This window comes from Amia ocellicauda, chromosome 11, assembly GCF_036373705.1.
Source record: "Amia ocellicauda isolate fAmiCal2 chromosome 11, fAmiCal2.hap1, whole genome shotgun sequence".
NCBI classification, from domain to species: domain Eukaryota; kingdom Metazoa; phylum Chordata; class Actinopteri; order Amiiformes; family Amiidae; genus Amia; species Amia ocellicauda.
In genome coordinates this window covers 32,549,123-32,576,806 of record NC_089860.1, presented here as the reverse complement: position 1 = coordinate 32,576,806, position 27,684 = coordinate 32,549,123, and the positions used below count along the sequence as shown (strand labels likewise).

Here is a 27,684-nt window from a genome sequence, read left to right as displayed (position 1 = left end):
AAAACAAACTGACAAGATACTACACACGCCACATCACCGCTTGTTTCATCCTTTACTAACACGGGGCTGATTGTCCCTTTACTCTGGGAATTGAGCGTGTATATTAGCAGTGTGACTACAGCTTTGTGGTTGGGCATACATGAGACCATTAATTAAATAAAACCAAGGAGGAAACAGACTTTCTTAACAGCTTTTATCTTTCTTTCTTTTGCCTTAAACTGTGAAATGGGGGGACGTCCAAGAATGCACAGAATGTATTGCCTAGGCTAGTCCAATAGCAACCCTTTTTGGGATTGTTATACTAAAAACAGCTTCAGAAGCGAAAACTGTGTGTGTGTAAGTGTGTAATCCAGACAGTGTATCGCTCGTAAACTTCCAGGACAGAACTCTATTTCCTCAAAGGCAACCGATGGCGTTCAGTGTCTGTATCCCTGCCAGCATAAACCTATTACACCGCTTATACTACTGCATGTTCCTCCTCCTCCATGCCAACGTGAATGAGATAAGACAGGTTAACCTTCCTACCCGATTATAAACTCCAGTGAATAGAAACGTAATTCCTCCGGTGTTACAAGGCCATAATGAGAAAAAAGAATGAAGAAAACAAATAAACTGTTATGAAATCAGTTTTCTACGCGTTTTTGTGGTTTTTACCTCGTATTATTTAGGGATGAAATTGGATTTGCATGCAGATATCAACCTGAAAGCTTCCACTTATCCAGGCTTCCATTTAAAAAAACGCCTCTCTCGACACCGAGTCCGATGTGCTGTATTCAGAGCGCTTCAGATGTATTATTAATAAACCCCTGAGTTGATTCTGTGAAGTGTTGTGTGTGTGATGTCTGAGGCTGCACTAAAACTCCTGGAGTATCTGAGAGTGGCATCCTGAGATCTGCATGGGAGGAAACCTCTCACGACTTGACCTGACCTTTTGGAAGCAGTGAATGAATCACCCAGAAACACGGGCTCCCGTTTCCGGTCCATGTTTTTGTACAAAATATGTTCCGGTTATGATAAGGGCGAGAAAAGAATATGATTTTCGTGCTTGATGTTGGTTGGTTTTAAGCAGTTGCTTGAAGATCAGTGACGTTCCTTCAGCACATCTAAAGCTCGACTCAGTGTCGTCTGTACAAGCCTTCCTTTAGATGCCCAGAAAGTACGGACCGTTTAAAGTGGAACTTGGTAAATATACCTGTGAAAAATTGCCAGTGAACTAACATTCACCACCAAGAAATATTTTATAATATGCTCCACAAAGGCATATTAAATTATTATCTATCATCATCTCTCTTTGTGCAAAATCATATTGTACCCTTTTCCTCAAAATAACACACAAAAATATTGAATTAAATGGCTAAATTCCAGCAATAACTGATTCAGTTTCTCTCAGGTCAGCTACCTAATCCCATTCGGAGAGAGGGAGACATTTTTCACTCAGCATCTGTGTCCTGTATTAAGCCCAGGTGGTCTGCCAGCAGAGAGAGAGACACAGAGACTGGGCATGTGAGCTGATTGCAGATGTTATGAAACAATGTACAGTGCGTTGCATAACCGTGCGCCTGGTTTTATTGTCAACACAGCAGGTATGAGTGAGAAACTGCGGCAGGGCCATCTCCCGTATTACGGGATGCAAACTTCAGGCCGTTATTGGACATCAGTGCTCGGGTAGTGGCATTACACCGCAATCGGCGTATTAATCATGAATTCAATAGCAGGGCATCAGCTTTAAATGATGGTGAAAACCATTATATAAAATACGATGTATGTAACCAATAAGTAGTTTTGTGCCGGTGTGTCAGCACATAGGGTCAATTTTAATTAATACATCAAATTGTTTCACAGAAATGTAAGTGGAAGGAATTAATTTAAGACCTTGCCTGGATTTCATGTGGGGTGAGCTTTGCTGCTTCCTATATAACTATGCATGTAGGCAGTCTGTGAAAGAGAAGATTTATTTTCCTTCTTCCTTGTGCTGCAGTGTGTTCCTGTGCTTCACCTTTTTTATTGCATATGAGAAATACTTGGCAGACGTGTCCTCTCTCTCCCGCTGAAACCCAAGCTGCAGCGCAAGGGTGCTGAAAGTGCATCCCCGTCCGGCCGGGACAAGGGCAGCTCACTCTCTCTGTCTCCCTTTCTCTCCGTCTCTCTCTCCCCCTCCCCCTCTCCTTCTCTATCCTTCCATACCCTCCTGACCCTTCCCAGGATAACACATCTCTCCTGCTCTTTCCTGGCCCTAATTCAGCTCCTCTGCAGCTTCACACAATGACCGTCCGGGACACAACGCGAAGCACAACATTGAGGGCACACAGACCCGTTCAGAGCGGTTTCTGTAACTTGGCGTAGAGCATCATTCAGGACCTGATACAGATGTTCATGCATATATTCATAGCCCAGATGTGGGAACGCCAGGAAGCCTGAACCGTTCCAGTGATTTTGAGCTTTTAGTACAGCTCTTTACACGTACTTTACACATTCCCTTTAATCATTGAATAAGTATCCTATCATTTGTCACTGCTGCACATTTCGAATATAACCAAGCAGTGCAAAAGGAGGATCAACGCTCTCTTATCACTGAAGATTAAATTCTTCGGCCGCTCTCCAGGGGATCTCCCTTTGTGGAGAACAGTCATAGCAAATGATACGATCAGTTTTGCGTGTCTGAAGCTTAACACTAAGGGGCAGGAGTTTTTGAGGTGAGATGCCGACTCGGGGGAACTCCACATCTCGAGGCTGAGCTCAGCTTCTTTGCATTGAGAGGATCCTTTCGACTTCTTTCAAAAGCTTCTCTCCTCGTTTCCATTAACAAACCGGACGCACCCCGCTCTCCCTGGAATGAAAACGCAAATTAAAAAGTGAACTGAAATGTAAATTGGCGCAGAACAGCTGTCCCCCAAGGGCCCGCAGTGACTGTTTCCTCAGGGCCCTGTGATATAATACCAGTTTCACCAAGAACTGCTAAATCACTCCTTTCAGCTGCTGGGTCAGATTAAACTAATCTGTCTTTTCATCGGTGTTGAGGCAGTAGTCATTATTAGCTACTGCTTGTTTTTTATATAACATCCCAAATGGAAGAAGGCCAGTAACACAGTAATCCAATGAGGGCTGGATCTCAGGGTCAAATCTGTGTTTTTCCTGGACTGTTCCCTTATTTATTGGTTTCATTTCCCCCCATTTTGTTTCATGTTTCCGTTTCTGTTCTGTGCTGGACTCTGCTAAATTATTTCTGAGGCCCTGCTTATTTTGAGTTAAAAACAGATTCAGATCACATAACCTTATTGCTAACAAGGAACTGCAGAGCTTTTTGTTACGTTTTCATTCCAGAAAGCCCTCAACTTTTTTGTCTTCATTAAAAAGCTCTTGGGATCTGCTGTGAACTGTAATTGCTGTCCCTCCCTGCAGGTTTATCCTTCAAAACAGCGCCACTTACATCATGTGTTATTTAAAGAGTGTTTTTGTTGTTTCTTCCCCCACGGCCTCTCAGAGTTGATTCACTGTACACGTCCTTGCATCGCTGCCTGACATTGTCGAGGCAGACGGTACCACGCTATGCCGCCCCAATAAAACACAAACTTTCGTCTGCGAAACAACAAAAGCACACGTGAGGGAAGATCTTCACGTTTGTCGAATGCAATATCTCTGAGAGGCAGATTTAAATGTGGCTGCATCTTTTAATTATTCTGCCCCGTTATCCTAATTGATTTTTTTTTTAAGTCCAGTAGAAAATGTGATCATTGTTAATGGATTTTCTCCATCACAATAGATTGTTTTTATCTTAATCTCGAATTATATTCCTGCTGTCTGTTGCTGTGTCAGCCATGTGCTTATTTTTTATTTTTATATTTGTGTTTTGTGATTAACTGGCCGACACAGAGGGCTGATTTATTGGTCTTTTCATCACTCTGGAGAAGTGCTGCCTGTTTCTTAGCAACTATCTCATTAGTGGGTGGCCAAATGTGTTCAGGGCCTTTTTTTTTTAATTCAATTTTCAAACATTACTGCACTCACCACGTTCAGAGCTTTAAATAAGCGGAAAGTATTTCACTTTGCATTTTGTTCACTTTCGCAATCAGTTTGCATCAGTGTGTGTGTTCGTCGCTGTAGCACATGTAGAAATGCATACAAAAATGACTCGATGAAAAAGAGTTTTGCGATGGCTTAAATAGTTTTGAACTTCAGGCCACCACACATTAATCTTTTATTTGATTTGCCAGGATTTATCAGATTTGATCAAAACACTGGCACTCACTCCTGGTCTCGTGTGAAGCTCGGCTACACAAACAGCAGCTCTGGATTTGCTGAGTGTAGTAACAGCACAGGGTCAGTCAGAAGTCTTTGTCTGCTACGGGGTGTTAAAGTGCTGCGGCTCAGATAAGGTAGTGCACAATCCCTGGGTTTTAGTGCTCGGCTTTATAAAACCCCACAGGAAAAAGATGTGGCTGTAATACACCTCTTCAGCACTGACTTCTTGACATCCGATACAAGAAAGTTACTGTATCCTCTGGATTTATTCTGTTCTTGTATTTCCTCCAGAGCGTCTGTGGGATTATTATTTTCTGAAAGGTGTGTGCCTTTGGAGAAGGGAGGGGGTGATATAATCATTTTCTTAATCATCTGTTCCATGTGTTATTTGTCCCCTTCGGTACTGGTTTGGTTAGGCTCTCTGAGTTTGACTGAACAGTGGCGTACGCACAATTGTCCAAGAGGAATGTATTGATCTATTTCTGTGTGCCTGTGCGTGTGCGTGTGTGCGTACGTACACTTGACAGCAAAACACACAGTGACCACGTGTCAAGTCAAGTTGGACTCCTTCTGGAAAAAGGAAAATACAGTTTACATCAAAAGTTTACTATTTCCTTCACCAAAAGAGGAATTGGCTGAAACACGAACAGCTGTTTTCCTGTGTTGTCGTCTTTTAAAATAATGCCACCATTTATCCTTATAACCGTGTAGGAGCTCATTCACACTGGGTAAAGAGATGCAAACGTGCGTGTCTTGGGGGTAGAATACACACACACACACACACACACACACACTGCCATCTGGGCATAGCTGGCGCTCCCATTTCTATCGACTCTGGGCAGGGTGTCCATAAAGCCGTGTTTGAGGTCTGTGCGGGCTGCGGGGGGGGGGGCTGGTTGTCAGACCGGCAAACCTGAAGCCTCTGCAAACTCAGAGCGCACTGAGAAGAAAGCAGCCCCCCCCCCCGAGAGCAGCCTGCTGACGTCAAGGCCTGGTTGCTACGGGCAACGTTTTGGGAGGAGAGGATGGAGAGCAGTAGGCAGGGAGGGGAAGGGAGTGAGGGAGGGGTGGATGGGGAGCCTTGAGTGCTGAGGTGGAGGGAGACAGAGAGAGAGAGGGAGAGGTAGAGCTAGGGGAAAATAATTCAGCATTATTTCTTTTTTGTTAAAGCAGTCTGTTACCTCCCAGCCTCTGCAAGTGAGGGATGAGAGAGAGAGAGAGAGAGATGATTCTGAGGGGCTAGACAGCCAATCAGTGGGTGCTTTAGTCATTCTCTGGCTGTCCAATCACAGGCAAAGGGGAGAGTCTTTGGGGGACTGTGAAATCTCTTATTAATGAATGGAATAAAGCGGCGGCGGCGGCAGTGAGCAGTGAGCAGTGAGCAGGGTTGTGTTGTCTTGTGCTTTTACGCTCTTCCCATCATCCCACCCTGCCTCGGCCCTTCTCTCCCTCTCCGCACAGCCATGAAGGGACAGCCACACGAGCCCGACTCCCCCGGGCCCAAGCCCAAAGCCTCCGGATCGCGGCGCTCCATCTCCCTGGGCGACTTCAAGCGGGCCGGGGCCGTGCAGAAGTCGGAGCCCCCCTCGGCGGCCGCCACGGCCCCCTCCTCCAAGCTGGTGACCCCCAGCTCCAGCATGGAGTTCGAGGCGGCCCGCCGGCGCCTCCTGGAGGTGGAGGAGCGCCAGCGGGTGATCCTGGAGATGGAGAGCCGGCTGCAGGAGCTCCACGACGTCTTCGTCCAGTCCGAGCAGGAGGTGGCTGAGCACGGGGAGCTGGTGGCCCACATCGCCGGCACCGCCCAGCAGGGGGAGCTGTACGTGGCCGAGAACGGACGCAGCCTGAAGAAGAAGACCCTGAAGTTCAAAAAGCACCGGCCCACGATCGTGTTCGCCTCCATGCTGGGCCTCCGGACCTGCCTGCCTTGGCCCGTCAAGCTGAAGTAGGCGCCACTGCCCCGGTGACCTACCCCCAGTTGCTGTGGCCACCTCTCACTAGACCTGTGCCGGGACTTGCCTTTCAATTTCTTCAAGAACTCTACAGGAACAGGATCGCTTTTCTTTCTACACACCAGGACCCCCCCCCCAAAAGGTGAACAAATTCCTTATTCTTTGACTCATTGTCCTCTCTCTTTAACCTGTCAGGCCCAAACATTTTGCAGCCACAAACAGGATTGTGGACTCTTGGAATAGCCTGAGGATGGGTCAGGGGGAGGGGAGCTGACTTTCTGCTTTGTTTTACCGTTCACGTGCAATTAAGAAGGGAAAAGTACGAGTTTCTGTTTTTCTTAGCGCTTTTGCACTCAAGCCTGTGCGTTTCCTCTGTTGGTTAGGTTACAGAAAATGTCTTGTTGGATGCTGGAGGGTCCCAGGGAAGGGCTCACAGCTGCAGTAAGTTATTAACGCTGGAAGCGCTGGGCCAGGGTATTGCATAACGGCATCGGGAGAGTAGGAGCGATCCAGCGCTTTCAGATTCCTGAAGCAGAAGTGAGTCAGTGTGTGCCTACGTTCGTAATGTGGGTGAGGTTCATTCCCATTACCTGCCTGAGTGTGTGTGTGTGTGGGGGGGGGGGGGGGTACTGACTTTGATCTTCACTGTGCATCTCTGTCGGTTGAGGGTAAGATTTTGTTCCAGGCACAAGGGCACAACCTTGTTCCTGACCGTGACAGGGAATCCAGACATCCTACCTGTAGACGCCCAGAACCTCATTTCAAACGGAAAGCAAGATCCTTTTTTCTCTTCCGAACTCAATGCTGCACCTTCAGGATGGATTGAAATACACGATTGAGCTTCTATAGACGTCTACGATTCTCCCATGTCTCTCACCCTGAGCAGAGCTTCATTTAAGATGAGCCAACAGTTCTCTCTTTGTTTTCAGAGCTCTGTCCAATCAGCCGGGCTTCTGCCTCTCGGTAGCCGAGGCTGAGACATTCGCATTTTCTGGATGTCAACACTAACAGAAGAGAAATGTTTTCCTGGCTGCAGATCAAAGTCCATGTTCTTTAAAAGCTGCATGTCATGCTACACTTTATGCACACTGTAGAAAAGGTTGCAGGCACTGTTTTTCTTGCTTGGAGATGGTTTAATCCATTAAGGGTTAATTAATGTCCACTTGCCTGTGATAATGCAGTGCATGTGAAACTTGTCCTTGAGTTTGTATCTTAAAACTGGTTTACCAGCAGGGGCAGCCCAGCCACTGATGATTGATTTATTACATTTTTTAATAACATTGTTACTCCTGAGCTCTCAGGTACACATTGGTGAACGCTGTCCCAAATGCAGAGATGGCCTCATTCCAGATATAGCCTCCTGCCTCGGGGAGTCTTGTGATCTTCTGTCCTTGTTTTTTTGAACAGCTATTCCAATTTACTTTTCAGAGACGGGGAAAAAACTGCGACATGTGAAATCTGTGAGAAACCGACCTCGTTAATAGCAGCTCAGGCTTCACAAGAGAATTAAAGCCCACGGATTGAAAATAGTAAAAAAAAAAAGCAGCAAAAGAGAAAGAAATGAACCTACAGAACGTATGACAAAAGAGTCTCTCTTAGACTCTGAGTCTCTGTTTGATTTTTTGGTTTTGCAACAAAGGATAGATTAGGAAGCACCTTGGAGTCATTTTGATTTTAATAAGGTGGGAAAATACAAAGAAATCCATTTCAGATGTTCAGTAGACTTGCAGCCTGAACCAGTCAAGAATACTAAACATTAAAGGTGGGAATTGTGAGCTATTCTGTTACAGCAGTGGAACTGGATTGGTTGAAAGATCATACAGGGTTACCATATTGAAGTCTCGGTTTAATTCTCCAGCCCCTCACTAAGCAGCAGACGTTGTTTAGTAACTAATTGTCTCTCAATGGCAATGAAAAGGAAAAAATATACTGACCTGCTGTTACCTGCTGTACCTGCTATTGCTTCGGGTCATTTTATTATAAATGCAGGATTTTTAAATGAGCTCTATATCCATTGCAGAATTGCTCCTAAAGTTTTAATCCAGAGGGATTTATCCTCCTCAGATATCCTGATGTAGGATCAGCGGGGACATTTCTGATAGATTTGGGGACTTCAAATTAAATCTCATTCTATGTCTTTCCACCAGAATCTGATTTGGGAGTTTTAGGATGTAGCACTAAGCCTGTTGTAGGGATATTGCATAAAGGACAGTGAATTCTAAGAACTATGAATTTAATGTGAGCTGTTATCTTCGCAAGTTCTTGCTTTATGTCTAATGATTAATTAAATGGTTGGGGCAAAAATCCCCATTTAGAAACACAGTTTTAGCTGCAAGTTCGACTTAATTTATGTATTATTAGTTGATTCTATGATCTTCCAGTGTACTTTTCAATATGTTTAGCAAATGCATCTGATTTGGGTTTCTTTTTATCAGCACACCCAGATTATGTTGCTGCTTTTAAATATTTCACCATTCAAATTATTTTAATGATATACATAGATGTGCTTAGTGCCAGAGTCCAGAAAGTCCAGATGTGGCAGCATGCACAAAAAAGTGCTCTCTATAGCGAGGGATAATAGACCCGGGGGAATTGACAGTTTCCATTATCACTGCTTGAGGGAATTGATTAGTTGCATGCACTGGGTTGAGGCTGAGCAGCGTTTTCCCTGTTCTTGCTTTTTTTATGATACTGAAAGCTTCTGGCTCAATATCAGCAGACCCTATTCTGCATGTTTGTGTGTTAAAGTCGATGCAGAATGGAATCATTGGCCCCCTCTTGGAAATCAAACGAACAATGCATTCAGCAGCTTGGTCAAACAGGCCAGTGACCTTTTATCAACAAAATGCACAAGTTCTTGGCCGCACTAAGATGTGAGCTCTGTAGCTCGTGAGCCGTGATATTCCTCCGTTCGTGGGGAGTATATGCAGGTACTTGTGGTGCATAGATGAGTCACTGATAGCCGCACAAGTAAAGCAAAAATAAACTGGCAACAGCATTGTAATGGGCTCCCGCTCAGAGCGAGTCCTTGGAGGAGAAATAATGATCAATAGGAATGTAGCTTAATAACCAGGGCCTCAAAAGCCTGACTCATCTATTTATCTTTCCCTGGTTCTGCCACCTTCTCGTGCATTGCTCTGGTATTGCCACCAGCCCCCCGCCCAGCCCCAGCAGAGACTAGATCACTGTCTTCCCAATACGATTTGTTTTTTCTTTTTCGTTGTAACAGGCATGCTAAAGCCCTTCTGCTGCTGCCACCGAATGACACGGGTGAAAGATGAGAGCAGCTGACTCTTTATTTATAGATGGCTTGGCTCATCTGAAAAAGCGTCTGGCTGTTCTAGTTCTATTTAGAAGGAGCAGGGAAAAAAGGGGACAGAGTATTTTTTATTTTTGTTAAACTTGGCAGTGTCCAGTGCAGGACATTTACTCAAAGAAGGCAGTTAATTGCTAATGCAATCCATCCACACAGGACAGCATCAGAGTAGGACATCTTCTTTAATGCCTTTGCCCCAAATGTGTCCTCAAGGTAAATATTTCCGCTGCGCTTGTTAAACAATAAAAGCTGACGCATGCATCCGATTAAAGGAAGCGATTCTGCTGGGGTCGACCAATATCTCACCTTCCGTTCTGTAGCAGGATTTTGCCTAAATCAATTAATTGATCATTTGATATTTAATTTCCACTGTATCATTACGGAACTGGTTTTACCAAAGATCTGCACTGCAACACATTGAAAAGCCGGTTATTGATCTACCCCTGCTGGGAATTTTTTCGATACCGAGGCGATTTCAGCTGTACAGAGGAAAATAAAAGGATGCACTACAGTTTATTTATTTTCTTTCTCTTTTTATTTTGAATTCGGCACAAGATATCTCTGGGGCTGGAGACTTAAATATTGGAACTCCCTGTTTGAATTGTGTTCATTCAGCTGGAGTAGTCACTACTGCTAGCTAGGATATTCTAGACGTCAATAACGGTACAAATAGGCAATTGACTAAATTAGTAAATTAAAGGTTCCTGTATATACATTTGCAGATTAAGTTTTTCACATCTTTCATCAGAAACCATTGGTTTCTTGGTTAATAAATATTGTTCAGCAAACTATACTAATTGAAGAATTATATATTTAGTTTGTCGAGCACTGATTCAGCCTTGGGAATTAAACTTTGGATTGGAGTGTTCAAACCCAATTAAATGGATTTGAAATTGTTGCACAAGGTGGATTGGAGATGCTCTGAGAGTTATATAGATGTAAACACCAGAGATTATTGAGGATGTGATTGTAGTTTGCTAGTCCTGGTTGATTTTGTGTGAGGCTTGGACATATTCTAATATCTCGTATACATTTGAATGCAATGTATTTACATGTTTATTCTTGTTGGGTGATTTTATCTTCTGATTGTAAAATACAAAGTTCTTTCAATTTCCAAATGTCATGGATGATACTCTCATAAGACACTTGACGATAGTTATTTTCTATAAGACGGGAATGTATTATACTTGTACTTTGTTTCAGAAATAAGTTTGTGTTCTGGAAGTGAAACTGAGAAAGCTGCTTTGCACCAAACAGTAAAGCACAGTGCATTTAGGATGTTTGATCGCTCTGCTCAGTTTAATAGCAAAATGCAACGGATTTTGCCTTCATTAAGTGCTTACTATTTTGTTTAGAGTAATCAATAAAATAATTTATTTACATATCAATTTAGGGATCTGTTAAGAACCAACTATATCTTCAGATTTCAAAACTATTTCTGCTGGTATCAGGGTTATACACAGTCATAACTTATTATGCTTGGGAATCAGCCCATGCCCATATATAGCTGTATTATAATGCCTTATTCGATGTTTTTTAATCTCACTTGTATATTCCTTTATATAAATCATTTGAAATTGTACTACTTCAACCAAAATGTTATCATGCACTTAGATTTGAAATATGAATGCAACTGCACTGTATTCACTTGTTCTTTGCATTTAAACTTTTTGTATTTTGTGCTACTTCAACACTTACCCAAAGACCTTTGGGCCCACGAGCAGTACGAATGTACATTCACCTACTGTTGGCTGTTTGAGCGATTGTTTTCGAAAAAGGTGTTTTTAAGTAATACATTAGGATGGAGCCATGCTTTGCTTTTCATACACTACATGAATATACTTGAATGGGAAAATGTCTGGATTCTGTGACCGCATCGAAGCCATTTGACACATCTGGTGTCTGAGTGTTCATCTCTGCTAAGAACAAAGGGAGAGGTAATTTACAGAGAGACTGAAAATTGTTAGTCCAAATTATAGAGCTGGATTAAAATGAATAGATAAATAAACACCCACCTTTTCTTAACCAACTATACGGGTAGTAAAATAAGAAATAGCAGGAACCTAATGTTTGTCTTGCTCTACTTTCAAGACTCAATGTTCATAATATTTCAATACGGGCGTTCGTGTAACCTCCCTTATTATCATACCAGCCTTTTTTCCCCACGAGGAAATTGAATGTTTCTTGACACTTACAGTAGCTTTCAGGTTTATTTGTGAAGTGTAGTTAAGCATTTATTTAGAAAGAAAAGGCAGGGAAAATAATGATCAAAAGTGTAGAGAACACTTCAGCTGGGGATGAACGCAATGGCTGACCTGTGTGTGTCACTGTCACCTAGAACACCCTCACAAACGCATCCATGCGAGACCCTTCACTGCCGCCTCGTTTTACTCCCGTCACTGTCGAGAGGGAAGAGGCATCAGAGAGAAGGACGGGTCACACCGAGCATAGCTACACCTGCGGAGGCCGTTTGACGCAGTGTTCGAATTCACACAAGACAATGGGAGACTTTCTGCCTTGTCTGAGCAGACTCGGAGGTCCTGCTTTGTAGCGGTGTGTGTATTTATGTGTTTCAATATTACATTTTCGTATCCAATGCTGTTTCTTCGCCCTCTGTAGCTGCACATTATTGAATGTAATACTGTTCTTTTTCTTGTCAGGTTTTCGGAGTGTAAATATCGCAGATGGGGATGTACTGTAAAATAAAATCTATTTGAGATGAGCCACTTTTGTATTGTTTGTTTCTGTCCTTGTTGCTTTGTCCAACTTTCCTCCTCTGCGGTAATTCATTATAGGCATGGTGACTTGCCAATACTGTACAAATACTGCTGCTGACATTGTGTTTGGGCCTCTGTACATTTACCAGCACTATTTCTGTGTACATTAAGAAAAAATACAGCTCTGGAAAAAATTGAGACCACTTAACATTGATTTCTGAACTTAAAGTGGTCTCTTAATTTTTTCCAGAGCTGTATAAATAAAAGCAGACATAAATCATCAGTGTGGGTTTGCAGTCTTCGCTCCTGATGAAATTGTAAGAATGAAAGGTGACTATCGTTCTGTATCAGAGCTGGGGCAGGTCTGTGTTTATATGTGTTTATACGATTGATTCAGGTTTGGCTTATGTGGGTCTTGCTCTCAAACTACTCAGAAAAGAAGGAAAGGAGATAAAATGTTTCCCCAGCAAGAAATTCCACCGCAGGATTATGACTATGCTGATAATATGATGTAGCGCTAGAAAGGTCTCCACGCTGTGTTGTGTGACCTCCCTGGGGTCAACACTTGGTGCCATATTCTGTGGACGGTAAATCTGCAGTGATATAATAGATGCTTCAGTGAACATACGGCCAGTCGTTTAAAATAGTGCTGTTCCCGTGGCACCTCCCCAATAAGGTCACAGGAGGCTTTCTCTGAGGAAGGAGGGCAGTTTTTTTTTTTACTGTCACTTGTCCATTAAGGGGCATTAATTGCAAGGGAACTGAAAAGGATAATGAGACAATTTGTCTTTAAAAGGATCTAATCCCCCATTAAGGATGCCTTTATTTTTAATCCAGATCAAGAGACTGTGTTTCACTAAATCACTGGATTTATATTATTCGGGGGGGGGGGGGGGGTATAGGCCTGTACTGCCTGTATAATCCAGGAGAGAGTGCAGGGGTTGTTTGAACTGAATACTCGTGTACCTTTATTGACTTTATTGCGTTCCATCCCCAGTCCAACATTAATTTCTACGTTTCCCATTTATAGTGATCGTGCTTGATGCTATTTTTATTTCTACTGCCCCCAGTCCCCCCCTGAATGCTTCCCTATAACATAGTAATTCTATCTTTTTTTACCTTTCAGTTTGTACGCCTATGAGTTGGCTATACATTTAATTCCAGTATTTTAGATAAGATTCTGTCTGGGGGAGATGCTGGCAAGGAAGAACATTTGTCACAATATAAAGCTTTTCACAGGTAAGACTTCTGTAAAGCATTTCTTCTACATCTATTCAGTTTCTTTGCCAGTTTTCTTCCCACACAATTCTGATTACGTTTCCATGTTCCCCTAATTTTGATTGCTTTTTCGATCTATACAAAAGGGTATTTGTTTTCAGATCTGCCTGCCCACACTCCAACCCGACTCAGTCTTGTCCTGGCGCATCTTCATCAAACTCGCAATACTATTTTCTGTATTAACACCCTCGCTCTGATTTCATGAATATTGTAGCATCCTCCGCATCAGCTGAGTAACGACTCTTACATCATTCTTCCCCAGAGTCGCCGCTGCTCTCCTCTTTTACAGCACTCATTTCTGGAGAGGGCTTATAGCTTTATGCAGCTTGCACTTTCTTTATTTTGTATTCCAATATTTTAAAATGGTCCTTTTGACAGTAAAGTGATTTTGTTTGCAGAGTGATTTTATTAAATGGAAACGAAAGAAAGATGTTGCATGTGGGGGTGTATGTTTAATAAAATATACACAGTTGTATAAAATTAAGTAGACCCAGAAAAAGCATATATAGATATAGCTAGACTTTAAAGGATATACAGCTTTTACTATTGGCGGTCTGGAAACGTAAGTGGTTTTGCAGTTAACAATTAAAATCACGTAATCTTTCCAACACTACTGAATATTTTATACCAATGCTATTGGGCTGCAGACAATAAGCAATATTCCCTTCTAGTCCATTTACTGTAATTAATAATGTATAAGGAGTAATTCATGTGAATGTGAGAAAATTCAGAGTATTGTTCTCTTAATATTATTATGATTATTTTATTGTGTAGTCTTTTGGTCTACCTGGTACCAAATGGTTCCAAACCTCCACAACACCATCAGTCTTTTATTGGGAATACATTGATCTCCAATAGAGTTTGGGAAGGGAATAGTTTTTTATTTGTATGCATAGGTGGGATAACCTGTCCATTTCCAAATGTACTGTCTTTACAGGAGAGTTTTTCCCTTTTACTGTTCTGACAGTATTTACTGGTTCCAACAGGAGCTCCCAATGACTTAATTACATTATTTACTAAGGTAGGCTTATCTAAAACTTACCGCGGATACCTTACCATTTGTTAATTACCTACAGAACATTTCAGTCTGGAAGAGAAGGGTTCAATTCATCCAGTTCATTGTTTGGAACAAAACCAGACAGACAGTGTGGCGCTGCAGGAGTGGAATCAATCTACTCTAATATAGAGAGGTGTACTATAGTACATGCACTGAGACTGATACTGATACTAGAGAATACATATACTACAGTACACAGTGTATGGATGTATATATAGATATCATTTTGCACAACAGGTTTAAAGTAAAGACTTTTGGAGCATGAGTTTCAGTGCTGGTCGGTTCTCTACCATGTCGGCAATTTGGGGCGGATGGCTGTTTTCGGGCGGTTCCCCAAAAGCCAGGTTCAAATGGGTTTTCAAAAGTGAACAACAAAATCGTATAAATGAATTGTAAAACCGGGCGCCTTTGAGCAATGGGGAAGCGGATGCCGGGTGTCTCGGTCAGTGAGCTACCCAATCAGATTGATTGATCATGAAGAGGACATTGTTGTCCAACGTGAAAGGCAGCGAGTTTAACAAAGACTGCAGGCGCGTCTTCACACCTGTCCTGTGGCTCTGAGTGTTGCGGCTGTATTATTGTTCTGATCCACAGAGCTTTGCCAGTTCTGTTAATGAAAGCAAAATGGAGTCTCGATCTAATTTCTAATGAAAGCCTCGATCGCATTTCCATTTCTCCCAGTATTTCACTCCTTCAGCCCTGTGTTCAGACTGGAAAGCCAGGCATCAATTCACAGGAATCTGCTTCACCAGCCTCACCTTAGACGTGGGCACCTTTCCACATAGGATGCCAGAGTTTAATGGGCAGTGGGCATTTAGTCAGAATCAATCCACTCCTTTAGGTGTGAAAACAACTTTTAAGGTATCCCAAAAAAGTATGTTTTAATGTCAGACACAAGGGAAAGATCCATCTTGTTCCTTCCTTCCTCAATAGCAAAAGCTCGCAAGCTCATTTTAGTTTAATGTATACTAATGCAAGAGCCCCACATGCTTTCTGATAAACACCATATGGGCAAGCTGTAGAAGTCAGGCTGTGCCAGGTTTCTCGTCGTTCCCGGCCAAGCACGTCACGGCAAAGACAGGAACCGACTCTCGTGAGAAAAAAAAAAATCGATCCACAGACCAGCTCCGCCATGGATTGCACGAGATCCTCACAGAGAACAGAAGCCCCCTCTAGTTCTGGTCCACGATGTTCCCCAGCCACTGAGTCAGCGGACTTCTTGCCCTCAGTAGGTATGTCCAGTTGGAAGGGCGATGAACAGTTAAACACACCGAGAGAAAAGAAACACTGTTCCTTTGGTCCAAGACAGAAGTGTGGAAGGATGAGATATTTGTCCTTCTATCTGTATAGTTTTGGTCCGTTTCACCGCTTGAAGGCGGCTGTTGCTGGGGCACAAGTTCGCACGCGTGTAAAGACTGGAGGAAGATTAGGAAATGAAATACACAACGGAAGAGCCATTCCACTGCTGGAGATTGGTAAACAGACAGGAGTTTTTATTTCTCCAGAGTTGTAGTTTGTTTTTTTTGTCTGTTACATCAATCCGTGCTGGTCAAACGTCCAATTCCCCTACGGCAGCCACAGTCCTCCTCTTCCTCCTTCCTGCACTCTGCAAGGTTTCGGATGCAGAGGACGGGGAGACGCTAATCTCCTAGGACGTGCACATAATTCACCGGGAACGTTCCCGCCCTCGACAGGTCTCCATCAATGTGGCCCTTCTGTGGAGAAACGAACAATAGAGGAAAGGTTTTGAAGAGAGTTGACCAGCCTGCCTAGTGATTATTCTAATTTAACTATACGTCTATATATCTGTCATCCAGCATTACAGTACGTAGCACATTCACCCTCATTATCATGCTCGCTTCACATATCCTAGCTTTTGTGACAGGATGGACTAGGAGAGAGAATTGGAGGGTAACTGTCACATAAATGTATCCTGTTTATTTTCGTTTTTTAGTTTAGATTACATTTTTTTACCAGTTTGGGCTTCTCAGAAACACCCGAGTGCGTTGTCCATCACTTACCCACCAGTGCGAGTCCTCCTTCCCAGTCACCACGATCACCTCGTCCTTAGCGAACGCCAGCTGCTCGGTGTTCATCGTTTTGCAGTCCACCAGCGCCTGCACGCGCTTCTGCCGCGGCTTCACCTGCAGGGTCGGGCGAGAGCAGCGGGGTCAAATAAGCAGCCCTGACATCCCGGAGCCTCACAAACGAGCACGAAAAGTTTAATTTTAAAGTCTATGAAACACAAAGAGTCATACCATGACAATCATGCTGTACTGTATCATTGCAATGTTGTGTACATGCATTCCATATAAAACTGGACCAGCAGAATAATAAAAATTAATAATATCCTGTGACTCTCTGAACCAGCTGGTATCGTTCCTAACAACACATACACACGAGACATACACATGTTGCAGTAACAGCCAAGTTTGTGGGGATTAATCTAAAGACCGGCACGATACACAGCATATAAGATTTGCAGACAGTGAGGGGGTCGGGGACTTTGAGGGCCACTGCTGTGAAGGCTAACTGTGCCCTTAGTTTAAGGAGTTAAGGTCCAGGTGAATCCCAGTTCCTCCCCAGTTCTGAATGTGTCACATTTTCCTACATGTTGCCTAAATGTCCAAAACACAAACACAAACACAAACACAAACACAAGGGCCTCAAAACACTACAACAGAAAACACTAATCAGGGGTGAGGTGGGGCCCAAGCCAGGCACAGGAAATACTGTGGGCCCAGGCCTTGTGTGTGCATGCCTCAGTGAGCGGCTGTGAGGGGTACTGACCATGGCATTCTTCCGGGGCCGTGTCATGGGCACAGGTATGGGCAGCGAGGTGGGGCTCAGACTGCTGTACAGGTCCTCTTGGCTGCCGGCGCAGCTGGGCGAGGTCACAGCACACTTCCCCTGCCCGCCGCTGCTCGTGCGCCGGTACGACGTCGTCTTCTCAGAGCTAAAAACAGGACACACCAACGGACTTTAACTCCCGCTTCCTCAGACACAAACACAGATCGTAACTCCTGCTTCCACTCCCCCGACACACAAACTATTAGAACGCTGCGATTCAATACGACTGATCTCGGCCTGCTTTAGGTCACAACACATTAATGGTGCGGGTTTTTAGAGGTGTATTGAAAAACATGATTCTTATTACTCAATAAAATCGGCAGTGTTGGTTCTAGAGGGCTACAGTGGTTACGAGTTATCAAGTTCTTGTAAGTTTTCTATGACCAAAACTTGCAATAAAAGTACTATGGCTGAAGAACTCTGCTTTAGAATTTCCTGGGGGAAAGAAAGACTCAGAACCAGTTCACACAACTGGACGACAGAGGGCACTGTGGGGAAAGATACTGTCACAAAGATATAGTTAATGGAGGGAGAGAGAGAGAAATGGAGAAAGGGAAAGGGAGGCCAGATTGTATTAATTTGGTATGTGATTTACACAGGAGTAAGGCCAGCACACCGTTATTATGCTGACAGAGAATGATTAAAAAAAAAGAAAAACACATACATTGTCATAATCTGAAAAACCACAAGAATTAAATTTGTATTAAAGCTGCTGATGAGTAAATAATTTACCAACTTTGGAAAATCACGCACCCAGAGTTCAGGAGACAAAGACGCTGAGAGAAGGAGAGGAAGCGAGAGAATGAGATGGAGAGACGGAGAGTCCAGGCTACCTGACTGGGCCCAGGTGTGCTAGCGGGGAGGTGGGCGGCTTCATGTCTGAGCCGGGTGGGCTGTGGCCCTGCTCTCCGGCCCCTCGGCGGCTGTCTTGGGCCGGCTGGCTCTCCCAGAACACCGTCTGCCTCTGGCAGCGGTACACGCCGTCGCGGGGGGACCGGGGAGGGGTGGCATGTGCGCGGGAGCCCTGGCCATCCTGCACGGCAGCGCTCTGGCGCTGGGAGAGGGGGTTGGAGGAGCGGCGGACCGGGACGTTCCCCTCCCGTGTGGAGGTGGAGGTGGAGATGGAGATCTGCGGGTCTGAGCGTCCTTAAGGAGGAGAGGGCAGAGGGGTGGACCGTTACAGTGCAGAGCAAGAAAACACGAGCTCCCCTTCAGTGCCATCATTTGCACAGTCATACACAGACTAAGGTGATGTGTGATCATCGTTTTGTGTGTGTTAAAGGTTCATTCGGTAAGGTGGATCAATTAAAATGGTCATGCTTCGTTTATAATTTTCAAAATGTCTGTGTCCTAAATACTAATATTAATCTGGGTACAAAAGCTTTCAAATCAAGACTACAAGGCTCAAGGCAGGGATAAATAATCACCTGTACGACAGAATGAAGAGGATATTCCTGACACTGACCAGAACCTTTCATTTGTGCACCATATGTTGTATTAAAATAAAAACATGTGAACGCAAAACGTTAAAACAATAGAGGTGTGCTGAAACATTCAAATAAAAACCTGAGCGCTGACAGAGGCCTGACAACATCTCAGTGCCATGAGCGGCGATTCTCATACCTCTCTGGATGCTCTTGGCAGGCAGGGGGGGCGGCGGCCCGGCGCAGGGGGCGCTACAGGCCGTGGGGCTGCGGTACAGGAAGTCAATGTTCTCGTAGGTCTTGTTGGAGATGCTGGTGCTGGACAGGCTCCAGCGCGAGGGCGAGGGGCCAGGGGCCAGGCTGGAGCGTGAGGACCTCTGCAGGGGGCTGACCTGTACACGCACATACGCCACACAACACAAACACGGACACACACCACAGACACCAAGAGGAAATGTCACCGGATTGAGATACTGGCTGCACTTGCATATTGCCTGTGTGTGTTTTCAGTTACTCAGTTAGAGCTCTTAAAGAGAGACGAGCTTATAAACCTGATCTCATAAGGAGGTTTCATTTTTAATCATGTTTTTGAATATATAATTAAAACAATTAAACAATTAAAACAAGGCTGTCCAGCATTTTCCTACCTGAAAACATTGAAAAGCATTTCTTTGCCCCAGTGGTTTCTTTGAAGCTTAAAATAAAAAGCTACTCTACAAAACCATTTCTTCTTCTGCTTTTTATTAATGTATTGAAAGAAGTTATGCTTGAGAGAAAACACCACCAGCGTTAGTCTTTCATTTGTGTCAGAGCTAGGATATCAATTACAGGCCGATCATTGCTGAGAGGGGTTATATTTAGAGTCACTGATGTGCCGATCACTATTCTCTTTGATCCGTCTTACAGTCCTGACTTGATGATGAAGCTCCTGCCCCGTTAAGCTTGTGGTGAAGTTGTAGAACAGCACCTGTGAATTTCTCAGGCTCTCAGCTCTAAGCGGGCAGCCATGGCGGCCCCGCAAGACTCTGCTTAATGTAGCGTGTCAGTACAGTGGAAAGCGAGCACGTCGGCTGTAACTCACCCTCTCGTCTAGTTCGTCCTCGCTGTCGTACATCAACTCTTGGGGGGTCTCCCACATGTACTCCACGTGGATCTGAGAGTTGAATTTCCCTGCCAGAGCCAACTCCAGCTGTAACCAGAGTTGAAAGCATGAGTCAGATATCCCCACCAAAGCAGTAGCACAAGCATGTATTAATACGGTGCAGCGACTGAAATATTGAATCCCATCTTGTTTTTCTACAGGCTGGGGTCTGATCTTACCAGTTCTATACACTGCGTGTGTTGGAGCCTCTTTGCTATGTCCAGTGCTGTCTCCCCGGCACCGTTGACTGGGAGATTGAGAAAAACACAGACACACATCAGAGCAGTCGAGTGTAAAACACAACACTTGACACATCACCATCAGAGACATCGCCCTGTTTGTTTTGATTTTTGATTATTTTCTTGCCTTTTGATTACACATGTATCTGATTAGTTTTTGATGGTTTTATCTACATTCGATGCATCCAATAGCTACCGGTCGACTGGATCTTCTTACCCGTGTTCAGAGTGGCCTTTCCCTTGAGCAGCAGTTTGAGGCACTCGGTCTTGTTGTGCAGGCAGCTGTAATGCAGGGCCGTGTTGCCGTCCGACGTTCTTTTCTCCAAACACCCGCTGACAAGAGAAGCAAATAGTGTTTCCATTTAAACTCACGGAGCATGATCACACAACACACCAACTCTGCTCTTTCCTAAGAGGGGAGCAGCACGGTGTTAATCCTGTTCTGAACATAGATACCGGAACCAGAACGGAACCAGCTGTCTGGTGAAGAGAACTGCTCACCTATTCTGTGTGAGGAAGTCCACCAGTGCCAGGGAGCTCTTCTCTGCCAGCCTAACAGCCAGGTGTAGTGCGGTCTCACGCAGGTCCTGGTTCAGAGAGAGAGGGAGAGAGGGATGTGCACATCGATTAATGCACTGTCGACGCACATGTTGCACGCATTTCCGGCTGGTATTTCGCTGTCATCTGTACACTATTTCATCAGCTGACAGACAGTAGGCACAGCATGTTATAGTCATCTTCCACCTAAGGTTCTGGAGGTGAAATCGCAGGGTCTGGGAAGCTCGGGTTGTGGTTGGATATTCAGAGCCGAGAGGCTAATAGGTAAAGTAGTTGTAAAGTACTTGTGTTGAGGGCTTGGAGATTGGGAGGTTCTAGCAATTAAAAGCTGAGTAAGAGTTGAGGAACACATGCTGTGACAGAAAATTAGGAAGAGGTCAGTAGGGCTGCAATTAATACGGTCTGACAGTTCTTTGTACATTTCAAAAAGCCGGCTTCACTCAGTTCCAAACCATCAGAATCTCTCTCATTGGAAACTGTGGACCAGGGTTTGGGTTATTCAGAAGCAATCTTACAGAGCAGTAATAAGCCTTTTGAGCTGCATAACACTGGTGATAACTGAGGGACAGCACAGCTGCGCAGTCTACCGGCTGGACGTGAGACATAACAGAGCAATCCGATCTGAGAGACCCGAGGACTGGTTGCTGCAAGCTCAAAGTTACAACAACTGTGTGGCCTGTGTGTTTGGAGGCTTGTGATCCTTATCCTTTTAAGTTGCTGCACCTCCAGATGGCTGGACACATGTACAATCCATCAGGGAGCAGGATTACATCCAAGCATACAGGAAGTGCTTTGTTTGTTTGATTGTTTTTGAGGAGAGACCACTGCAAATTGCCAACCCACTTAGCTAGGGGCCGCACATCTGCATAGCCCGGGACTCCTTCCGAAGCCCGAGCGCGGCTAACAGCACACAGAACTTGGCAGGGTCTTGCAGCATCTCATTGTATACAATTTCACGCGCTCGCCCATCCTCGCCGTGTGGGTGAAGGTAGAGGAAGTGATATAATGAGGGGGAATTTCAAAGGCACTGCAGCACGTTTCAGGAATAAGGAAGTTAATCAAGTAGGAAGAAAACACCCAAATGGAACGGGAGTGGGGACTTGGGCTAGCGAGACTGAAGAGGTTTAGATGGTGGGCGAGGCTGTCACAGTATAAAAACCAGGGCAAGGAAGCTGGGTTTGCGAATCAGACGGAAGGCAAACCCAGCCGGGCCTCTTTCCATAACCCTGTGCAAGTGGGTGGGTGAATTAGAGTGCAAAACCTCACAATGTGGACAGAAGCATCCCAGAAATCATTATCAGATGTATTTTCATAATTAGCCAGTGTTGGATACCTTGATTACAATTATTAAATACTTTTTTTTAACATTTAAACATAATGACATGAATGACAACGAAAACGTCCTTCCTATAAGGCCAACTTCTTTAATTAAAATAACTCAAATTACATCACAAGCGCTGCCTGAACACAATAAAACCACTTGGCAAAGAACAGACCGCACACCCAAGCTGTCCTTCAATGTGGATGCACATTAAGGCGATGCTCACCTGGCCTTCAGGGATGACCACTGGTTTCACCAAGTCTTCTCCTTCTGCATAGATCTGTAACAGCGCTGTGATGTCTCTGCCCTTGATGGCCTCAAAGAGACAACAGGGATCTTCATAGTCCCTCCGCTGAACGTATCTGCGGTCGGCGTACTTGGCAACGATGTACTCCTTCCTGGCATTCCTGTCTCGGATCATTTGCACCGTCAAAACGTTAGCCTGTTCCCCCCTCACCGCCAATGCTGGGATTATACTTGACCAGTTTCTCCATTTAATCCCCACAACTGTACCGAAGATCAAACACTAAGAGGACCTTTCACCAAGTCTCTGAAACACCAGCATTGGCCAAGACGACTGCAACCACAAAGGCCTTTCTGTACCATACTCACATGTCGCTGTTTGGGACAGGTTTGGTCGAATCGCTGGGCAGTCCCGCTTCCATGATGTCGTTGAACCTTGTGTTGCCAATACTGACGGCCAGCTGCCAAGGGAAACGTCAGTGAAAACACAAGTCACGTGGTGTCTGAAACGGAGGATGGAAATGTGCTGGTGTCGTGCCGTGCAGGAGGATGTCTCACCAGCAGCTCCGAAGTGCTGAGCATGTCTAGGGTGAGGGACTGGATCCGGGAGTAGTGCACGCCCAGCTCCCGGTGGATCCCAGAGCACTCGATACACGTCAGGATGCCCAGGTTGGTGGACAGCCATGTTGGATCTACAGACAAGGTCATGTTGTCAGTTTCTCACCAAGAAGGAGAGGAGACCATTTCACAAACGTCCAGTTTTCTATTATTACTACTACCCATTATATCTCTATTTGTTTTTGTTCTCTTAATGTGAGGCACTCAAGACAGTTTGAAGTGAAGGACGCTATAAAAAATGTAAATTATGGTGGCGGTGTTACCTGGAGCTCCGCAGTCGCAGCACACCTCGTTCCCCGGCATGTGGCGCACCTCGGTGATAACGGCTCGGGCCAGCTCCTCCAGGCTGCTGTCCTTGAACTGACTCTGGTCTCCTCTGAAGGCTGCATTCAGGGCCTCCTCCTTACTGTTCTGGAGGACGGACACCCACCTGCAACAGGACAGCCACAGCAGCATCAGCTCCCCCATCACTGACAGCACAACACAGACCACCGGCCGGCCTACACCCCACCCCACCCCGCCTCAACAGCCAGTGCCTCGGACACTAGTCTTGGGAAATACCCTGGTGTCAACATTGGCACTCTAACGGGTTTGTTTCATTCGGAAGATGAAGCTGGATCTTACATCTTTTAAACCTTGTGAGAGACTAGTCAAATATACCAAACACAAAACTTTGAATCCATCAGCAAGGGCAAGGGACTTCCAAGGACTTTTTCAACACCATTGTGTTTTTCTTTCTTGTTCCTTCACTTTCCTAAAAACACGGGTTCCCTTGAGGGAGCGAAACACGCAAAAGCAAAGTCTGTAGTTAGTTACATTAAAAATAAAAAAAGAGTGCTAAGATTTACCATACATGTGCTTTTGATTAAAAAACAAAGAAAAAAAACAGTGAGGATGTCTTGTTTGAGACTTTTTTTATCTGAGCATCAATACGAAGTCATTCACTCAGACTACAGACCTTTAAGCTTAAGGTATTTTTTCTGAAAGAGATCAGAAGTGGAAAAAACAACTATATGGAGGAGCTATCTTCATGTTTTGAATTGCCTGCATGTTCGAGAAACAGATTATTGCTTAGGAGCAGCCAGAACTAAAGGAATGGCTGTACAAGAGAGAAACCATCTGCTTCGCGTTCACCAAGGATCCCCCCAGGGCCTCGCATGTACTTGACACAGCTCAGCCTCCTCCACAGCTCAGCCCGGCCCCACCTCAGCCGAAGCCTGGGCCTCTAGTGCAGGGGGCCTCCCATCTCCTCATTGCCTGTGGTCTAGCAAAGGAGGGGCTCTGGCTGGGGAGTGAGACTTGTGGGAGAGGTGCTCCACGGGGCTTACAGCTCAGGAACAAACGAGGATAACTTATTGTTTCTGGAAGCTATTACATCCACCCCGTATCCACTTTTCCATACATGCTTCAGTCAAGTTTAATTAAAATCCTAACTCTGAAAGTTAGAGAATAGTTTATTTTTTATGAAAACTAAATATGGCTTCAATTTAAAGGGTTAGACTAGTAATATTAAACACTAGTGATAATTTATTAGAACACCTCACAATTTGTCAGTTAAGGAACCTCCATGGGGGAAAATGTGTTTTCATACTAGTTAAATTATTATTATTGTAAAGTAATTAATGCGCTCTTGTCTTACATGAAACTTAAAACAAGGTTTCAGTATTTTTTGGACGTGTATTTGTTATTATCTTGGAATATGAAATTTGGCCTAATCAGCTTCTTTCCAGAGGAAATATCATTAAGGACTAAAATATGGTTCTACTTATTGGCTCCACGTCCTTTATGAAAAAGAGACGAGGTCGGTTTCCATTTTCACTTACTATTTCAAAAGCACCATGTGTGTGACATTAAAGCCATCAGAACGATTACGACATGAATAGTTCGCTCAACTTTCCAAGATCTTCTAATGATTCAGTTTGGTTTGATCTGCACAGTTGTGAATCACAACTGCAGAGGAAACCTGAAAGATAGTTCTACACACTAACACACTCACACACACACATCTTCATGCAATATCGAACACATGCTGTGAAGAAAGCTTACGCGACACATTCCTGCTCGTCCTCTGCCTGGAAGTGGTATGTCCTGTTATCTGAAATGCAAACGGAGAGGTTTCAGTCAGCGGGACCTTGCGGACCAGATTTTCCAGAAAGGGAGAGCTACAATAAATAAATCAATCTATAAATTGGAGCGAGAGTTGACTTGCTGTGTTGTGCATCTGTTTTGCATTAGAGAGTCGGATTCTTTTGGCTTCACAGTTCACGTCATATGAAGAAACATAAAAACTGAAATGCTGCTTAAGTCAATAAAAGATTGTAAAGCTATTGGGAGGAAACGTGAAGCAATAAATTGCAGCTAACCTGGCTGTACCTGCTGTGGGAGATACGGCAGTTTTGGAAACCATGTGAGGGCTACTGCTACAGTAACAGTTTTGGGTGAATTACTTTGGCATGGTTTCCTGCCAGTACCCTTAATGTAACAGTTCAACATTACAATGATCTGCAGAATTCTCATACACGAAAATGGACTTACCGGTAATATGTGTAATTTGTTCATCTGCACAATCGAAGGACATGTGCTTTGTGTAACAATAAATAAATAAATCAACTGATATACCAGAATAAATGCAGTCTGTTTGGTTTAGAGTCCCATAAAAAGACTCCAGTAATGTAGCCAGCACAGCTCTCAAAAACCTCTCTCATTCGGCCCCAGTGCAGAAACGGTTGCAGTACCAACGTTGCCAAATTCCACTGAAAACCATTTGAAAATATACTAATCTTATTTCCCCTTCTCGTGATGGTTTCTTGGCTCGTTAAGATTGCATTCAGAAGGGAAGAGCCAAAGCCTACAGTAGAAAATAGAGTTTAGAAAGTTCCGTCCCCCCGCGGTGCTGTCCTTCTGAAGAACTCTTGCCCAAATACACACAGTCTGAAGACAAGTGACTGGAGAGGCAAACAAACCCAGGCTTTTTCTGTGCTGGCTGGCTGTCAATCCCTCGAGCTCTGCCCTCACAAGATGACTGTGAACTGGGCTGAGGTTGGGTCACATTGGATGGAAAGTAGACCGTTAACTACTTTCCCTTAACACCATAGACAGTTTGTGTAGCCATAATTCTAATTCATCATTTTATTAAATGGATTTGCCTGCTTGCGAGTGGCCTAATGAGGTTTTAATGGATTTTGTCAAGGGTAAGAAGTAGGGGTTTGTAATAGGTCCCCAAGGACCTACGTGTCACAAGGTCGAAGGTCCTCCTCTCCTCGGGGTTGGGACGGACCTGGCAGGTCAGGAGGTTCAGCTTTGCCGGGGGCCTGTTGATCTGCGTGAACACAAACACACACATTAACACAAACCACAGCAACGACAGCAGGTATAACACTTGGAGCTACAACACCAGCTTTACACTGGGGAAAAACCCCGGACCAGAACGGGGGGGTCTTACTGTGCTGTGAGAGATTGTCAGGCAGCCATATTTGACGCCACACTTCCTTTTCTGCCAGACTTTCCTGATTCTTCAGGGAAAAAGAAGAGAAAGAAGGAAAGAAAAGGATGTTTATGTTGTTTTCTGGTAACAAATATTCTCATTTGCATTTTTTTTAAACACCAATCATAAAGAAGTAATTGCCTATAAACAAACTTAGGGAACATTTAATAAAGCTGTAAAGAGATGTCCCCAAATGCTGCTATAGCCGATATCCATCTATACTTCACTTCCTGCCAAATTTCTCTTCTGTATTATTTATTACGGAAAAGTTTTGGTCAATTGCATTTCTGTCTCCAGTGTGGTTCATGAGCGGTGTGCCCTTTGAACTATCAAAACTGAAATTCTATTGTATCGGTTTTTTCTGTTGCTTAGAAAACCAGGGGTCGTTATTCCGGTTTGTCCAGTTCACTTTTGTGGGCAGTTGCATTCGAAATCATTCTCATATGTGACCTGCTGTTTTAAGTATGCTCTTGCGGTGACATTTTAGATTAAGGCTTTCAATTCTGGCCAATCTGCTGTTTCTAATATCCTGAGTGTATAAGACCAGATCTACTAATCTCATTAAGGCACCAATATTGGCTACAACTCACACGAAGCGGTGTGTTTGAGCTTGTGAGTAAGATTAATAACTGAACTACTGAGGAAAGACCACAAAGTGAATGGTTGGGGAGTGCAGGTCACCACTTTTTAATCAAAATCAGTCTTTAAAAAAACTAAACAATTATAATTTTAAAAATGGGGTTCCCGCCGTGTTTGAAAGGGCTAAGCATTCATTTCACACAACCCTCTGTGACTTTCACTCCCCTGGGAGAGAGGATAAAACAACTTCTCCACGAGAATGGTTTTCATCAGGGTTGAGTTTAATCTGCAACAGTTTAACCGCTCATCTGCGAAGCAAATGTTGAAATACGCCACACTGCTTTCACTCGATTTGCAGTTGGAAAAATAAATAAATCTATATTATGTTTAGATGTACACATACTGTATATATAAACCACCCCTCACCCGTCGCTCTTCTTCAGGAGGAACCCTGATTTCTCCGTGCCGTACTGCTTGTTCCCCTGGGGCTGATGGATGCTGTACCCGTTCCCAGAGTTTTTCCTTATCAGATGCTCCTTGAGAGGGCAAAAGGTTGAAGGAAATTGAATCACAAGCTCTCTGATGGATCTCCTTTTGTTTGCTCATCCCTACCAAGACACCATTATTAGCGATATGTGAATTGTCATAACATCAGAGTGCGGCATTGTCTC

At 44.2% G+C, this 27,684-nt stretch overlaps 2 protein-coding genes and 1 long non-coding RNA gene across 3 annotated transcripts in view; 2 read left to right on the top strand and 1 right to left on the bottom strand.

Moving 5' to 3' along the window:
- Positions 1 to 5,361: 5,361 nt before the first annotated feature.
- Positions 5,362 to 6,807, top strand: LOC136763458 (TMF-regulated nuclear protein 1-like). Its single transcript, XM_066717497.1, has one exon. It carries the CDS (start codon positions 5,703 to 5,705, stop codon positions 6,183 to 6,185), a length of 483 nt encoding a protein of 160 aa, XP_066573594.1. The 5' UTR covers positions 5,362 to 5,702; the 3' UTR covers positions 6,186 to 6,807.
- Positions 6,808 to 6,817: 10 nt separating this feature from the next.
- On the top strand, positions 6,818 to 12,226 carry LOC136763459 (uncharacterized). Its single transcript, XR_010820986.1, has 2 exons — positions 6,818 to 9,717; positions 11,843 to 12,226. It is a non-coding gene; the product is annotated as an uncharacterized LOC136763459 (long non-coding RNA).
- Positions 12,227 to 13,882: 1,656 nt separating this feature from the next.
- The window catches only part of asap3 (ArfGAP with SH3 domain, ankyrin repeat and PH domain 3), a 32,342-nt gene continuing 18,540 nt past the window's right edge, over positions 13,883 to 27,684 (bottom strand). Inside the window, exons 10-26 of the mRNA XM_066717494.1 lie at positions 27,440 to 27,549; positions 26,393 to 26,462; positions 26,182 to 26,269; positions 24,997 to 25,045; positions 23,214 to 23,380; positions 22,891 to 23,024; positions 22,702 to 22,793; positions 22,316 to 22,496; positions 20,712 to 20,797; positions 20,428 to 20,543; positions 20,151 to 20,218; positions 19,912 to 20,019; positions 19,030 to 19,222; positions 18,240 to 18,552; positions 17,347 to 17,512; positions 16,578 to 16,700; positions 13,883 to 16,271 (exon numbers count right to left, since the gene is read on the bottom strand). Of these exons, the coding sequence (XP_066573591.1) occupies positions 16,197 to 16,271; positions 16,578 to 16,700; positions 17,347 to 17,512; positions 18,240 to 18,552; positions 19,030 to 19,222; positions 19,912 to 20,019; positions 20,151 to 20,218; positions 20,428 to 20,543; positions 20,712 to 20,797; positions 22,316 to 22,496; positions 22,702 to 22,793; positions 22,891 to 23,024; positions 23,214 to 23,380; positions 24,997 to 25,045; positions 26,182 to 26,269; positions 26,393 to 26,462; positions 27,440 to 27,549 (2,139 nt within the window). The 3' untranslated portion in view covers positions 13,883 to 16,196. The remainder of the gene's footprint in view (positions 16,272 to 16,577; positions 16,701 to 17,346; positions 17,513 to 18,239; positions 18,553 to 19,029; positions 19,223 to 19,911; positions 20,020 to 20,150; positions 20,219 to 20,427; positions 20,544 to 20,711; positions 20,798 to 22,315; positions 22,497 to 22,701; positions 22,794 to 22,890; positions 23,025 to 23,213; positions 23,381 to 24,996; positions 25,046 to 26,181; positions 26,270 to 26,392; positions 26,463 to 27,439; positions 27,550 to 27,684) is intronic.

Bases quoted from the DNA above. Each gene is read 5' to 3' on its own strand.
- LOC136763458 (XM_066717497.1), top strand. From the start codon at position 5,703: ATGAAGGGACAGCCACACGAGCCCGACTCCCCCGGGCCCAAGCCCAAA.